We start from the raw sequence: 14,337 nt of genomic DNA on the forward strand, positions 1-14,337 counted from the left end.
CCCAATAGTAGGAATTTTGGAGAAACTGGAGCAAGCAGCTTTGCCGGACAGTTTCTGGAAGAACTCAAGGCAGTGGTTGGAGACTTCTAGTTTCTGTGGCCTCCAGTGGCCTTGTTTTCCCATCTGACAGTTTTAAGTATCTGGCTTCCTCACATCCTGCTTATGCGCGCGCGCTCTCTCTCTCTCTCTCTCTCTCACCCTCCTATGAGCACCACCCTCTCCCAGACCCTAGGAGGGATATGGAAAAGGGGAACCAGTGCAGACTGTCATTTGATTATCACATGAACCAACAGAGACTGTTCATCTGTGAAGTGGGAACAAGAGCAGTAGGGCTTCTTTCATCCTTGGTTATGAGAGTCTGTAAAGGATGATGGCTTCTCACTCTAGCCCAGACTGCTGACTCCAGCGACCCCCACCCCCCACCTTGGGAGCGCTGGGGACCCGACCTCCGCCTCCTTTCTGCACGAAGAACTCAGCACCAAGAGCCCCACCAGGTTCTCGTCCCTTCTTTCCTGCTCCAGAGGCCTCCTCCACTGCCAGGTCGCCTCTGCCTCCCACCCCACACACACCGCAGAACCCCCGCCCCCGCCCCCCGCGCCAAGCCCTGGGTGGGGGGGCAAGACTTGTTTTTCCAAGAGAAGGAACCATCTGTCTTAAGGTTAATCGGGTGCTTGGGCTCAGAGTTTAGAGGAACAAGTCTCGAGGCCCGGGCAGTGAGGGCGAGTCGGACCTTGGCTGGCCCGGGAAGGGCCGCTCAGGGAGGCAGAAACGCTGGAGCAGCGGAGCCGCCAAGGTCAGGGCCGAGGTGGAGCTCTCCGAGGTGCTGAAACCGCCCAGCTTTCGGTCCCGCGAGCGCCCCAGCGGGCCCTCCAGCTCCGCGCAGGCAGAGCCCCAGATTCCGAGGGTCCGGCCCTTGGGGTTCTGAACACCTCGAGACCTGCAGTTCGCACTCTGGGCTCCGCTCCGGGTGACCTTGGGTACTCAATTTTCCCTCACAGGCATCAATGAACTTGCCTCCCGGGCCGCGGATGGCTGACTGCAGGTCCATTCCCGGGGCTGGGGAGAGGGTGCGCCCTCCCTTCCCAGCCTGGAGCGCGAGAGCAGGGAACCGGGCGGCAGGAATGGGAGGCGGGGAGGGGTTGTGTACGATGAGCGGGCTCCTCTCTGGGGACCGTCGCTTGGCTTTTTTCTCCAGCTCCTCCCCAGGCCCCGACGGCGACCCTCTTCTCTGACTGCCGGGTTGCCAACAGGCAGACCCGAGGCTAGAAACCACTGGCCCTCGGCTCTCTGCCCCGACGGAACCGTGGCAGTAGAGCTGGTCCCACCTACCCGTACCTCCTGTTGGGGTCAAACACTCGCGACTCCGCGGTCCTGCTACGAGTGGGACCTTGTAAGGAGTGAGGTTCGGGCGGGGAGCGGGACCACCTCCAGGTCCCGGGCGCTTGGTCAGAGCGGAGGCGGGAGCGTAGCCAGACGGGGCTGCCAGCTCCCTTCCCAGCCCGCGAGGGGGCGCCTCGTCCCCATGACAACGCGGACACCCCACCCCACCCCCAGCCTCCTAGGAGGGCAGCGCCCCCCGCTAAGCAGAACTGGCGACCGTGGGCGGTGCCCCCACAGTGTCCAAGTGGGGAGCTGCCGGCCGGCTCCAGTGAGGGGCGCGCGTAGCTGGGGTCCCCGACGCCCCGGGTGGTGCCCCCCGCGCCTCCCCTTTGGGTGGCCGGCCCGGGGCGGGCGGCGCGGCCCCACCAGGATTGGCTGCTTCCCCGTGACATCACGCGGCTCGGGGAAAAGTGCGAGCGTGAGCGCGAGTCGGAGCCACAGCGCTGGGAGCTGCGGGCGGAGCAGGGGCCGCCCCTCTGCACCCCGTCCCCGCCCCCGGCCCGCGGCCCGGCCGCCCGCCCCGCCTGCTGGCCCGTGGGGCCACCCGCCGGTCCCGCCGTCTGTCAGGTGCGAGGGGAACGGGGCGGAGGTGTCTGGGTAAGTGACTCCGCGGCGGCGCGGGGGCGGGGGACTCGGTTGGGAGAGAAGGACGCGAGGCGCCTGGACCCCCTGAGGCTCGCCGAGGCGTGCCCGACCAGGACAGGGCCCCGGGCTTCTTCCGGGGCGAGCGCGGTGCTGGGAGCTGCAGAGGGCCCAGGGGTGAAGGGCCCTCTGGAAGAAAGGCCGGAGTCGCTCGGAGGCTTCTCCAGGTGCTCTTCTGGGAAGGAATGGACATTCAGTAGGTCGGAGGGAGGGGGTAGCGTGTGTGCCCGCCCACAGCCCCCCAGGAGCCTGGGGAAGCAAGCCGTCGGGGGCAGGACCCCGCACGTCAGCCCTCCACCGGCTGCCCTGCAAGGCGCTGGGCGCTGGAGCCCCAAGGAGCCTTTTTCCCGCCCGACTCCCCGCCCCCCCTCCCCCCGGGGGCTGCCTGCCCACTCCAGTCCAGGGAATCCTTCATCAGCGACCTTGAATCCCGACGGAAAACACCCCTGCCCGCTCCTGGAGCCCCTCCCCCCTCTAGGACTCCCCTCCTCGTTTCCCAGGCTCGGAGACCGGGAGATGCGGCGTCAAGCCTGGAGCCCCGTGGCGGAAGTGTCAGGCGTAGTGTCGGTGCCAAATCCCCTGCGTCCCTTCTCCCTCCCGTGAACTCCTGAGTCTCCTCTCCCGCCCCAGGAATAGATCCTGGCACCACAGCTTTCCCAGAGCCCTAGAGTGAGCGCCTAGGAATAAAGGACTCGCACCCCACCTCCACCCCCACTCCCACCCCACGGCGTCCAGGGACACACGCTCCCACCGCGTCCGGGAAAGGGGGGCTCCAGGACCCGGGAAAGCACGGCGCCCACGCCAGCAGGCTGCAGGAACTGCGCTCTAAGAGGTTGGGGGAAGGTGGGGCACTGGAGAGCCAGGGCCCCTTCGACAACCACGGAGACGTGGAGGAGCCTCCAGATGGGCCGGGTAATTAACTCCGAAATCGGCCCTCGAGGCCTGCCCAAACCCAGGGCTTGAGAAACCGGGTGCCCACTCTAGTGCTGGGGCCGGGCGGTGCCTCTCCCGCGGGGTTCAGGGTTAGGAGTGTGGGCTAGGGAAGAATCTTACACGCGCCTGACCCAAGTCCCGACTGGGCCTCCCTGTCATGGGAGTCCCGCACCCTCCTGCCGGCAGACCTGGCGCCCTTTGATGATAACTGCGCAGTGAGCACGCTAAGTTGAACCTGTAGGGCAAGGTTGAGCGACTCTAGCAGGGGCCCCGTCGACAGAAGTCAGTCAGTCGCAGTCTTAGACTCGGCACCAAAGCGCTGGGGACGCAGACACCACAGGGCGCTCAGTTAAGACGACGCCCCAAGGTCAGGGGGTCCGTCGCAGCCCAGACTGTAGTCTGGCCTTGCGGTCCTGCCGGCGGCCTTTCCCCTTACAGGAGCGCGGCGCGATCCATGTTCTTGGTCCGATCCAGGTTCTTGGTCCGACCTTCCCGCTCAGACGGCTGAGGTCTGGGCTGAGCCTCCCAGCAAGGGTGTTTAGAATGTGGCGGGTCACCCACTGTGGGCGCTGCATTTGTTCGCGTACCCAAGCTCATAGATACAGCTCACGCCCGAACCGTGTGCATCCACCCGGCCACAGCATTCCGGGCACACACACACACACGCATGCACACGCACGTGTCCATACGGCGCGAGCATGCTCACACGCACACGGGCGCACTGGTATCCAGGCGTGGCCGAGCGCACACACGCACATGCAGACAGCTACTAGCTTCTACTCGCGCTCCCCAGTAATCACACACAAACAGAACTCGCACCCGCCTTCCCGCCCACACGTTCCTCGCCGCCGCGTGCGGGGTGGGACCGGGCGCCCTTAACTTTCCCACCATTGAACCCTACGCGGAGCCAAAGGCGGCTGCTCCCGGGTGGGGCCTGGCGAGGCGGCCCCACGTCCTTCCCCTGGGAGGCCCGGCCTGGGACCTCCTCTGCGTTCCCAGTCGCGTTGGAGTTGGGGGCGGTGGCGAATAGCAGCCGCCCGCTCTAGGTCCGGAGCGGGCACCCAGGGACCGACATTGCCATCTAGCGGTGTGCAGGGCCCTGGGCGGCGGCTGCTCGCCTGCCCAGGTTACAGGCGGGCCTGGATCCCAGAGAAACGGGACCAGAGAGGGCTTCGGTGAGAACGTCTGCGGGTGACCCCCGGGGGTCTAGAGAGACATTTGGGGGAGGGGGAGCAAGGAGAGTGTTTGTCTCGCCCAGTCTGCAGCTGGCAGCTTTTCCCCAAGTTGGCCCAGGGTGGGACTCTACCCTCAGCCACCTGAAACAAGTTATCCCCATGGAGACAAAAGGTCTCCTCTTCTGGGAGAGCTAAGTGGGGAAGCTGGCAGGAGATAGAAAGGGTCCCTATCCAGGCCTCCCCCCATCCAGTACTAGGTGTGGTTTTGAGTAGGGAAAGCAGAGGCAGGAAATCAGCTCTGGCAGCAGGAGCACCTTGGGGTTAAGAAGGTGGCTCCTGGGTTCTAATCCTGCCCCCGCCCCTACCTCCACACTGGGGGACTTTAGGCAAGTTAATTAACATTAACCTCATCTGTAAGAAGGTACTTATCTTGACAAGATGAGGATACTTATAGCACCTGCCTTTTCAGGCGGCTGTAAGGATTAAACCCGATAATCTATATAAAAAGCTCAGAGGGATTTCTGACTCATAGTTAACACTCAATAAACAGGAGCTATTATGTCTTTCCTATTTGGTACCACCAGCCCTGTTCTGATGTCACTGGCCTGTGTCCTGACCCTGGGAGACAAAGGGGAGGGTTCCCCTGGGGCTGGCTCACAGATCACTCCGGCCCACGCTGCGCCTGCCTGGGGACAACAGCCGCCCCACGCTGGGTGCGTCTGCCCTCCGCCTCAGAGGGTGGTGCCTGAGGTTCCACTTTGGCGTCTCTCAGCGCTGAAAAGGGCTGTCAGAGACCCCCGGGAGAAGGCGGTATCTGGCCTTTGCCCTTGACTCCTCTGTGACCTTGGGGGTGGCACCACCCGTCTCTGAGCCTCTCCAATGAACCAAGGATTTGGGCATGCGAATTGGAACTACGAGGCCATCGGGATGCTGGGTCTGCATCTGCGACGGTGGCTTAGGGGGGTTGAGGCCAGGCTTGGGGAGGCGGGGGTCTCCCTGGCACCTGGCTCTCGTCTCCAGTCCACATTCATGTTCATACTTGAGATGGAGTGGAGTTGCTGGCCTCCGAGAGGGAGGCTGTCCCAGGACAGGAGTCCTCGCTAATTTGCAAATGGGAAAGAGGTGTAGGATGGTGAGGTGGCTCGAGCAAGGCCGCACAGCTAGACCCCACGGGTCTTGGAGCCTGGGCGCACCCAGGGGTTGAGGGCACAGGCTCCTTCCTCCATATCCCGCTGCCTCTCCCTGTGTCTACAGACGCACAGACCTGTGTATATAGACAGTGAGCTGCGGGGCTGGCAGGGCGGTGATGGGGCCGTGCGCGTGTGTAATGGTGTGTGTGTTGGCGGGTGTGAAGGAGGCTGGGCTGAGCGGCTGCCCTGGCATGGCGCGCTGGGCGTGGGCCTCCCTCACATGCAGGGGAGAGGAAGAGCGGGAGGAGACCGGAGGAGCACGAGGGAGGGGCCTGGTGCTCGGGGGACCCCAGTGGGGCTCACCAACTGGGGGGCCTGGACACAGGGGCCCCTCAGAGGCTGCCCACAGGCTCCCCTGCTGCAGCCCCTCTCTCCCCTCTGGAACACTCGCTCACCCTTTGGGTCCCCATTTGGGGCTTGGGGTGGGTGCTGGCCCCCTGGGAAGCCCTGTGTGACCTTCCCCAGCTGAGATGCCCTTTAGACTTCTGATTCCTCCCAGGTCTTCCTGACAGATCCCAGCAGCCACGTGCCCTGGGGACAGGAGAGGGTCCTGGGAGGGGATATTCCACAGCAGCACTACCTCCCTAAGCCTCTCTGCTCAGCACCTTCCTCCTCCTCCTCTCTGGAGTCCCAGCTCCATGTCACCTCTTCTGGTCCTCTGGGGAGCCTCCCCCCAGGTGGGATCACTGGCTCCTATGGCTCTTTGGGCCTCTGCCAGAACCCTTAGCTCTGGGACAGCAACCTGATGTCAAGGAGCTGTGGAACCTCCGTCAGGTTATTTAGCATTTCTGTGCCTCAGTTTCCCCATCTGTAGGTAGTAAAACATAACAGTACCTACCTCATAGGTTTGTTGTAAGGATTACATGCATTAATATTTATAAAAAGTGTGGGAGTTTCCCTGTGGTGCAACGGGTTAAGGACCTGGTGTTGTCACTGCAGCAGCTCAGGTGGCTGCTGTGGCATGGGTTCGATCCCTGGCTTGGGAGCGGCCACCTGCTGTAGGCGTGGCCAAAAAATGGAAAAAAAATAATTAAAAATTAAAAAAATAAAAATTGTGGAAAGTGCCCGGCACTTAGACAATAAATGCGAGCTGCTAGTGTACACTCTGGCCTTTGTCCCCACGCCTTCCGTAGGGATTGGAGGGCAGGTCCCTAGTAATGTTTGGTTAAGAAATGACCCAGTGGGTGAATGAAGGTACACCTCGGGCAGAGCCTCAGGCTCAAGTCTGGGACCACTCGTGCCTTCCCCCTCCCCCTGGCTTCCCCGGGCGCCACCCAGCGGGGCCTTCCGTCCCTGCCTCACAGAGACAGGCCTCCGAACTTTTGCTCTTGCCATTGCCCTTGACTAGGCCGCTCTCTGCAGCTCCTCGCCCAGCTGCCGCCTCCTCCTCATCCCGATCCTGATCCTCCAACAGGCCTTCACTGATCACCCAGCAGGGAGCCGTCCCTGTCTGTCCTCTGACTCACTCACCGTCACCTGCCTTGTTTTTCTTTCTAGCACTTTTGTGTTGCTCATGCGTTTGTAGGTCTTCCCGAGAGGACGGTGAGCGTGGGGCCTGCGTGTGTCCCCCTCACCTCTAACCCCAGCACCTACAGCGGGGCCACGCCGAGCAGGCGCTCCGTAAACGGTGGCTGCACCAACACAGGAGGCAGGGTCACACCAGAGCGCTTGCAGGTTCTGCTCCGGCAGGCACCCTGACTCCAGTTCACCCCACCTTGCCCCTCCCGTCTGTCCGTCCGCTTCCACGGTTCACCCCCTTGCTCTCTCCTTCCTCCCCCAGACACCGTCTGCTGCCCACGGCCACGGCCCGAAATGGCCAACGTCACACCCGTCAACGGCAGCGCGGGCAACCAGTCTGTGCGCCTGGTCACGGCGACCCACAACCGCTACGAGACGGTGGAGATGGTGTTCATCGCCACGGTGACGGGCTCCCTGAGCCTGGTGACTGTCGTGGGCAACATCCTGGTGATGCTGTCCATCAAAGTCAACAGGCAGCTGCAGACGGTCAACAACTACTTCCTCTTCAGCCTGGCGTGCGCCGACCTCATCATCGGCGCTTTCTCCATGAACCTCTACACCGTGTACATCATCAAGGGCTACTGGCCTCTGGGCGCCGTGGTCTGTGACCTCTGGCTGGCCCTGGACTACGTGGTGAGCAACGCCTCCGTCATGAACCTGCTCATCATCAGCTTTGACCGCTACTTCTGCGTCACCAAGCCGCTCACCTACCCGGCCCGCCGCACCACCAAGATGGCCGGCCTCATGATCGCCGCCGCCTGGGTCCTGTCCTTCGTGCTCTGGGCCCCGGCCATCTTGTTCTGGCAGTTTGTGGTGGGCAAGCGGACGGTGCCGGACAACCAGTGCTTCATCCAGTTCCTGTCCAACCCGGCGGTGACCTTCGGCACGGCCATCGCCGCCTTCTACCTGCCCGTGGTCATCATGACGGTGCTCTACGTCCACATCTCCCTGGCCAGTCGCAGCCGCGTCCACAAGCACCGGCCCGAAGGCCCGAAGGAGAAGAAGGCCAAGCCCCTGGCCTTCCTCAAGAGCCCCCTGATGAAGCAGAGCGTCAAGAAGCCACCCCCGGGAGAGGCCGCCGCCCGGGGGGAGCTGCGCAACGGGAAGCTGGAGGAGGCCCCCCCGCCGGTCCTGCCGCCCCCGCCGCGCCCCGTGGCCGACAAGGACACCTCCAATGAGTCCAGCTCGGGCAGTGCCACCCAGAACACCAAGGAGCGCCCACCCACGGAGCTGTCGACCACAGAGGCCACCACGCCGGCGGCGCCGGCGCCTCCCCTACAGCCACGGACCCTCAATCCGGCCTCCAAGTGGTCCAAGATCCAGATCGTGACGAAGCAGACGGGCAATGAGTGTGTGACGGCCATCGAGATTGTGCCTGCCACGCCGGCTGGCATGCGTCCGGCGGCCAATGTGGCCCGCAAGTTTGCCAGCATCGCCCGCAACCAGGTGCGCAAAAAGCGGCAGATGGCAGCCCGGGAGCGCAAGGTGACTCGGACCATCTTTGCCATCCTGCTGGCCTTCATCCTCACCTGGACGCCCTACAACGTCATGGTCCTGGTGAACACCTTCTGCCAGAGCTGCATCCCTGACACCGTGTGGTCCATTGGCTACTGGCTCTGCTACGTCAACAGCACCATCAACCCGGCCTGCTACGCCCTCTGCAACGCCACCTTTAAAAAGACCTTTAGGCACCTGCTGCTGTGCCAGTATCGGAACATTGGCACTGCCAGGTAGGCAGGCAGGGGTGCCACAGGAGGCGCTGGTGTGTGCGCGGGGGACCGCATGGCTCGGCTGCTGTGGGGGAGAGTTTGGGAGGCACTTTCGAGGGTTCGTGCTCACTGGCCGCCGAAGAGAACTGAGGTCCCCAAGACCTGTGAGGCTGAGGAAGACGCTCTGGCCGGATCCAGAGACCAGATCTCTGCTCAGGCCGAGGAGAGTCCGCCCCAGGAAGTGACTGAACCGGACCGTCTGACCCATCTCTGTGGCCCTGCCTCAGGCAGCTGAGGGGCACTGGCCGACGTGGGCACTGGCCCCACTGTGACCAGCCAGGGTGGTGAGAGAATGGACATCTGGAGCAGAGCAGAGCCCGGCTCCCCTTGGGAAGAGCATAGGGGCCAGTGCCTGGGAAAGGAGGCTCAGGAAGGAGATGGAAGTGGAGGGTCCCCCACTCAGCTGGAATCGGTGCTTTCTGCCCCCCTTGCACCCCGCATGTAGGCTCAGCCCCCTCCTCCCAGATCCCACCCCAGGGGCAGAAATCCCCCCTCCCCGCAGCTAGCTACTCAGCCAGGCTCTGGTTGGGTGGGAGGGTGGGTGGGCTGGAGGCCAGGCAGAAGGGGCTTCGAACACAGCCCCCTCCCAGCACTGCCCTGGTCACCTTCAGGATGGGCCAGCGGGGGAGGTCAGGGGTTCACTCAGGAACCGAGGTCTGGCCACCCAGAGCCCCAGGCCGGGCGGAGTGGTCCTTGTTATTCTGAAGAATTGGCCCCCCTCCCCAAGGAGACAGCTGGTCCCAGGTCACACAGAGCAGAGCGAAGGTGGGACTGTGGCGAGTGGTGTTGCCCAGCTGGCCTCTGCAGAGTGTGAGGGACACCTGGGTCACCAGGAAGAAGATGGGGGTGGACATGCCCCCCCCTCCCCAGCAGGCTTCAGCGACTGCGGGTGTGAGGCCCTTGGGGAAGACAAGCAATCCCCATGTCTACTCTCCCAGTGGACAGAAATTTCCAATCCAACAGTGGGCTGGACCAAAAGACCTTTACGTGGGTGAGGCGGAGATGGGGAGTCCGTTCCACTGAGTGTCCCGGATTCCCTCCCCCAGCCCTGGTTGTGGCCCCTGGAGAGAGAGGACTGAAAGGCTCAGGGGACTTGGTGGAAGCACCCTTCCAGGGGTCAGTAGGGGGCCTTGGAAGAAATTTTCCTAACTGTCCTTTCTCCATGAACTCTGGGGAAGCATCACCGCCAAGCCCTCAACCTCCCAAAAGCCACCATTCCCTCCAGTCCTCTTTCTTCCACTCTCCCACCTCCAACAAATGACCATAGCAAACTCTCTGGGAAGGGGCTTTTATATATTAAAAGAAAAGCTTTTATTGGGAAAAAAAATGATAGTTTATTTTGTTTCTTAGTAATGGCATCATTGAGGGGAAGGAGCACAGCGGGCCCAGGGGGGAATCAAATCCCTTTAGGGGAGGAGGCTCAAGCTGCCCAGAATCCCTTGTCCCTCCCCACTCCGGGCACTTGCGGGTGGGGGTGGGAGCATGAAAGGGAGGAAGCGGGGCATGATTGATAAAGCTAACGAGTAGGCAAAAGGCACTGGTGGGTTATTTCTTGGGCCTGTGGAAGGAGGGCGTGGGCCAGGCCCCCGAGTAAAGCCAGGGGCTCCTTGGCATCCAGGCCTGGCTGCTAATCTTTTCCCTTCCCTTTCTTGGCTGTAAAACAAGAAAAAACACAACAAGACAAAAAAACAAAAAGCAAACAAAAAAACACCGCATTAGTGGGGTTTGGGCGACCCAGTGGAGAGGCCCCCCCCCACCTCCACCCCTGACACACACAGATCTGAGAGAAGAAAATTCTGCCCCCTGGTGGTTCTCTATCAGCTGGTCTGGAAACTGGCAAGATAGGGCAGCCATTATGATGCTGGACAGTCCTCAGTCCCCCAACTTTGACTTTCACTTGGGATCAGAAAAACTTAAAAGTTCCCGGTCCCTGTCCTGGTCCTAGCAGCCCTGGACAATAGCCTTGCCCCCTCACCTGAGAAGTGGGCAGATCCACCTCTACCCTGTTGGCCTCCAGGGCTGCTGTGAGTCAGAAATGAAGCTAAGGGAGGGAGGAAATATGGACTGTGAAGTCCTTCCAACATAGCAACTGCCCCCTCCTGCTGGAGACACGGCAAAGCTAAGCCCTTCCAGGTCCACTTCCCTGAATCCGAGGCCAAACGCTCCAACAGAACAGCTCTGTCCTTCCTGGAGCCAAGACTTCAATCTCCTGAGCACCTTCTGCAAGGCCCTCAGGACCACTTATCTGCGGTCTCTGTCTACAGGGAGCCCCAGGGCAAACACATCAAGACGTCGCTGGTCAGAATGCAGAACGTCAGGCTTCATCATTCCCTTTACAGGTGGGGCAACTCCCTGCGACGACTGCACCCCCTTCACTAACCTTTGGCCTTGGCTTTGGTCTTGGGGGTGCAGGGCTTGGTCACACGGATGGTCTCCTGGCACTGAGCATTGTACCGAGCCTTCTTCAGGGTGCCTTGGCGGGCTTTGGTGCCTGTGCCCCCATCACATGCCCCCCAGCTCTCAAACTTGTACTTGCAGTCAGCTGGCGGGAGAGTGCGGGGGGCGGGGGTCAGAGCTGGGCCGCCAGCCGCCCTCGCCACCGGTTTGCCCAGGCAACCCCCACCCCTGCCTACCCTCCGCCTGCGCCCCACCTCACCTCCAAACTCCTTCTTCCAGTTACAGGGCACTCGGCACCGGACGCGCTGCGTCTGGGCCCCGCAGGTGCCCTCGCGGAAACCCACTCCGCAGTCCTTGCTGCTGGGGGTGCAGGGCCCCCAGGTCCACTCGGCACACTCGCTCCCCGGGCCGCCCTTCTTCACTTTGTCTACAACGCACGGGGAACAGAACTCAGGACCCGGGCCAGGAGAGACTCTCGCAGAGACCCCCTCCTGGGGTCGCGGCCGCACCTCGACCCTCCTTCAATCCCTCAACCCCTGTATCACCTTTCTTTTTGGCCACCGCGTCGGTGAGCGCTAGCAGGGCGAAGAGGGCGAGGAGGAGGAAGCCTCGGCGCTGCATCCTGGGGGGAGAGCACGGGTCAGGGTCCCCGTCCGGGGCTGCAGGCGTGGACCTCCCACCTCCTTTCCCCAGTTTCCAGGCCCAAGGGGTCGGGCTGGTACGGCGGCGGCGGCGGACTCAGGGGCGCTGGCCCCTAGCCGCCCGCCGGGGCGCACGGAGGGAGGCGTCTCCCCCGGGGGCCGTCTGCAGCCCGGGACGCAGCTCAGACCCCCACCCCGCGTCCAGCCCTCAGGTCGGCTGCGGCCGAGGGGCCGAGGCCGCCGTGCGCCCTCCGGGGCCCCGCGCACTCACTCGCTCTCTGCCGGCGCTGCTTCGCTCCCTCCCGCGCCGGGCCCGTCCCGCTCCGGCCGCCGCGGCCCCTTTTGTCTCCAGAACCGGTCTGAGCCGGTCACATGGGCCCCCGCCCCCTCCCCCCCCCACCGAGGAAGGTCCCGCCCCCTCCCCTCAAACCCGCGCCGCCCCCCGACCCCGCGGTCCCCGCCTTCGCTCCCGCCCCGCGCCCCCAGCCTCTACCCCAGCTTCCCGCCAGTCGGCCCCACACCCTCCATCCCCAGACGCCCAGCTCTCCCGGCCCCGGGCTTCCGTCCGGTCCTGGCACGCCCTGTCCCTGGCCCCCAACCACGGGCTCCGTGGGTCCTGGGCTCCTGCTTGCCGTCCCCTCTCCCCGCTGGCCGCCAGCTTCCCTCCACGGCCACGAAGCCTTAGGTGGCCACCTGGAGGGAGCACGGAGCCCCGGGTGTGTCACAGGTCTCGGCGCGGGGCCCGCTGGGAGCCTGTGTGCGGCTCCGGCCCCCGAGGCCCGGGTGCAGCATTTAACCCCGTCGAGGCCCTGCTCCATCTCCCAGGGCCCCTTAGACGCTGGGGAAGAAGTGCCAGCCCGCGCCTCGAATGCTTCACTAAGGGTGCGGGGAGATGCTCTGCTCGATGTCGGGGGCGCTGGGCCCGGGAACCCCGGGGAAGCGCACGGGTCGCGGGTGCCGAGGCCCTCCGCCTTTCTCCAAGCGCAGGTTGGAGGGGTCGGGGGCTGGGGAGTTGAGGGAGGAGGAGCGCGCAGACCTGGATTTGGAGCTGACAAGAGCCGTCTGAGAAAAGTTCCAGACCCGGCCCGGCAGCAGCTGCAAATGCCCAGCCCTTCTGACCCAGGGGCCTCGGGGACCACCTCATCCGATCCCCTAAACAGCGAACGCAGCTTAGGTCGGGGGGTTGGGGGGGGCTTGCCCAAGGCCACTGGGCCGAGGGGCCCCAGAAGCCAGGCCTCGCCCCGCTCTACCTCTTTCACTTTCATTGTTACCGTCCCAGCGGGAAGCGGGAAGCAGGAGGAAATCGGCTCCTCCCCCAGCCGCGACGAGCGCGGCAGCCAGGCCGAGGTCAGGTCCCGGGCAGCCCCTAGGACCCCACACCAAAGGGGCACCGGGACCCCCTGAAGCGAGTCTGGGTCTGGGTCTGCGGTGTTCGGGTCCCCAGCCTGAGGGGAACCCGGCACACCCCCCTGCTTCTGGAGGAAGATCTCCCCCGCAAAAAAAAAGAAAAGCAGAAAGGAAAAAAAATCCATTTTACTGAGTCACACCCAGCTGTAAACATGTCACCGTGAGAGCCCCACCCCACCCCCGGGCCACACAGTCGGAGGTGAAATGACCGGGTAGAGAGGAGGGTCACGGGGTAGGTGCTAAGCAGGGCAGGCAGCCGCAGGCAGATGCAGCAGGCTCCTTGTTTCCAGGAGGAGGCCGGCGGGAGGGTTGGGATCAGGGCAGGAGACCAGGCCCAAGCTCCCAGGAGCCTGAGTGGGGGTCCCAGAGGCCTGGGAATCTTCAGAAGCCTTTTCCTGAAGGCCCCCTGATAGGGCCTCGAGCCCCTCTGCCCTCTTTCTCCCCCTAAACGCCAGGGCAGCCCCTGCAGTGAGGGTGAGGGCTGCCCCCGTCCCCCCAAAGGCCTGCCCAGCCCAGCCCAGCCCAGTCTCCTGTTTCCCCGTTGAACCTCTGAGTTATGCTGGAGCCTCAGCGCAATGGGTGAGACCGCCCCCCCACCCCAGCTTCTCAGAGTCCAGCCCTGATCTGGGCAGCTCCTCAGGGGGGCAGCACGGGGCTCGGCCCTGGGGCCTGGGTCCCTCGGGCCTGGGTCCCTCTGCGACTTCCGACTGGAATGTGGCAGTGAGGTGGGTGAGGAGGGGCTCATCCTTCTGCCGCCCGACCCAGTCCTTGTCCCTGCTGCTGCTCTGGCCTTGGCCTCACAGCTACACAGCCGTCTCCTGGTCCTCCCTCTGGATCATCTGGTAGTGCTGCCGGTTCTCCAAGTATGCGGCCAGTTCCGTGTCCTGAGCCTTCTCAGCCCGCTGCCGGGGCGTGTCACCCTGGAGGAGGGGGATGCTGCCATCAGCTCAGGGACCTGTCTCCCCTCCCAGCTTAGAAGGCAGGGGCTCCCTATTCCTGGGGCTCGGCGGAGGCCCCACCTCGCTGGCTCAGGGTCTCAGGGTCTGGACCGTGAGGCTGTAGGACAGCTCTGCATCTTCAGAGGCAGCTCTCCCCCAGGCCCCCTCGCTAGCACGGAGCTGGGGAAAGGGCGGCTTGGTGCTCGGTGGATTCCCTGCCCCCCTGCTGGTCTGCTCACCTGCTGGTCTGTCTTCATGAGAGAGGCCCCAGCCTCCACGATGTAGTGGCAGATGGTGCGCTGGCCCAGGGCCGCGGCCTGGTGCAGACAGGTCTCTCCACTGGGGGA

At 63.6% G+C, this 14,337-nt stretch overlaps 3 protein-coding genes across 49 annotated transcripts in view; 1 reads left to right on the forward strand and 2 right to left on the reverse strand.

Annotated features, from left to right (window-relative positions):
* Positions 1–1,814: 1,814 nt before the first annotated feature.
* Positions 1,815–9,934, forward strand: CHRM4 (cholinergic receptor muscarinic 4). 3 transcript variants are annotated; one of them, XM_003122828.6, is made up of 2 exons: positions 1,815–1,977; positions 7,101–9,934. In XM_003122828.6, exon 2 carries the CDS (start codon positions 7,133–7,135, stop codon positions 8,570–8,572), a length of 1,440 nt encoding a protein of 479 aa, XP_003122876.1. In that variant the 5' UTR covers positions 1,815–1,977; positions 7,101–7,132; the 3' UTR covers positions 8,573–9,934. The 3 variants fall into 3 exon arrangements, with proteins under 3 accessions (XP_003122876.1, XP_084867460.1, XP_084867459.1); XM_085011334.1 differs by lacking the exon at positions 1,815–1,977 and adding an exon at positions 2,101–2,189; XM_085011333.1 differs by lacking the exon at positions 1,815–1,977 and adding an exon at positions 5,259–5,409.
* MDK (midkine) lies at positions 9,917–12,908 on the reverse strand. Of its 6 annotated transcripts, none has more exons than XM_005660939.4 (6): positions 12,682–12,908; positions 11,550–11,626; positions 11,264–11,431; positions 10,988–11,149; positions 10,583–10,648; positions 9,917–10,260 (listed from the first exon to the last, which is right to left on the reverse strand). In XM_005660939.4, the coding sequence occupies exons 2-6, from the start codon at positions 11,623–11,625 to the stop codon at positions 10,235–10,237; spliced, it is 498 nt and encodes a 165-aa protein (XP_005660996.1). In that variant the 5' UTR covers position 11,626; positions 12,682–12,908; the 3' UTR covers positions 9,917–10,234.
* Positions 12,909–13,163: 255 nt separating this feature from the next.
* The window catches only part of DGKZ (diacylglycerol kinase zeta), a 41,749-nt gene continuing 40,575 nt past the window's right edge, over positions 13,164–14,337 (reverse strand). For all 40 annotated transcript variants that reach the window (XR_014837015.1, XR_014837013.1, XR_014837014.1 and 37 more), the window contains 2 exons: positions 14,230–14,329; positions 13,164–13,972 (listed from right to left, as the gene is read on the reverse strand). Coding sequence is in view for 21 of the 40 variants with exons in the window: in XM_085011322.1 (XP_084867448.1) it covers positions 13,856–13,972; positions 14,230–14,329 (217 nt within the window). In the remaining 19 variants the exon portion in view is untranslated. The remainder of the gene's footprint in view (positions 13,973–14,229; positions 14,330–14,337) is intronic.

Source organism: Sus scrofa, chromosome 2 (genome assembly GCF_054392235.1).
Source record: "Sus scrofa isolate SSC_HxYL_T2T_F1_AM1 chromosome 2, Sscrofa_HxYL_maternal_Yorkshire_Landrace_v2.0, whole genome shotgun sequence".
Lineage (NCBI taxonomy): Eukaryota > Metazoa > Chordata > Mammalia > Artiodactyla > Suidae > Sus > Sus scrofa.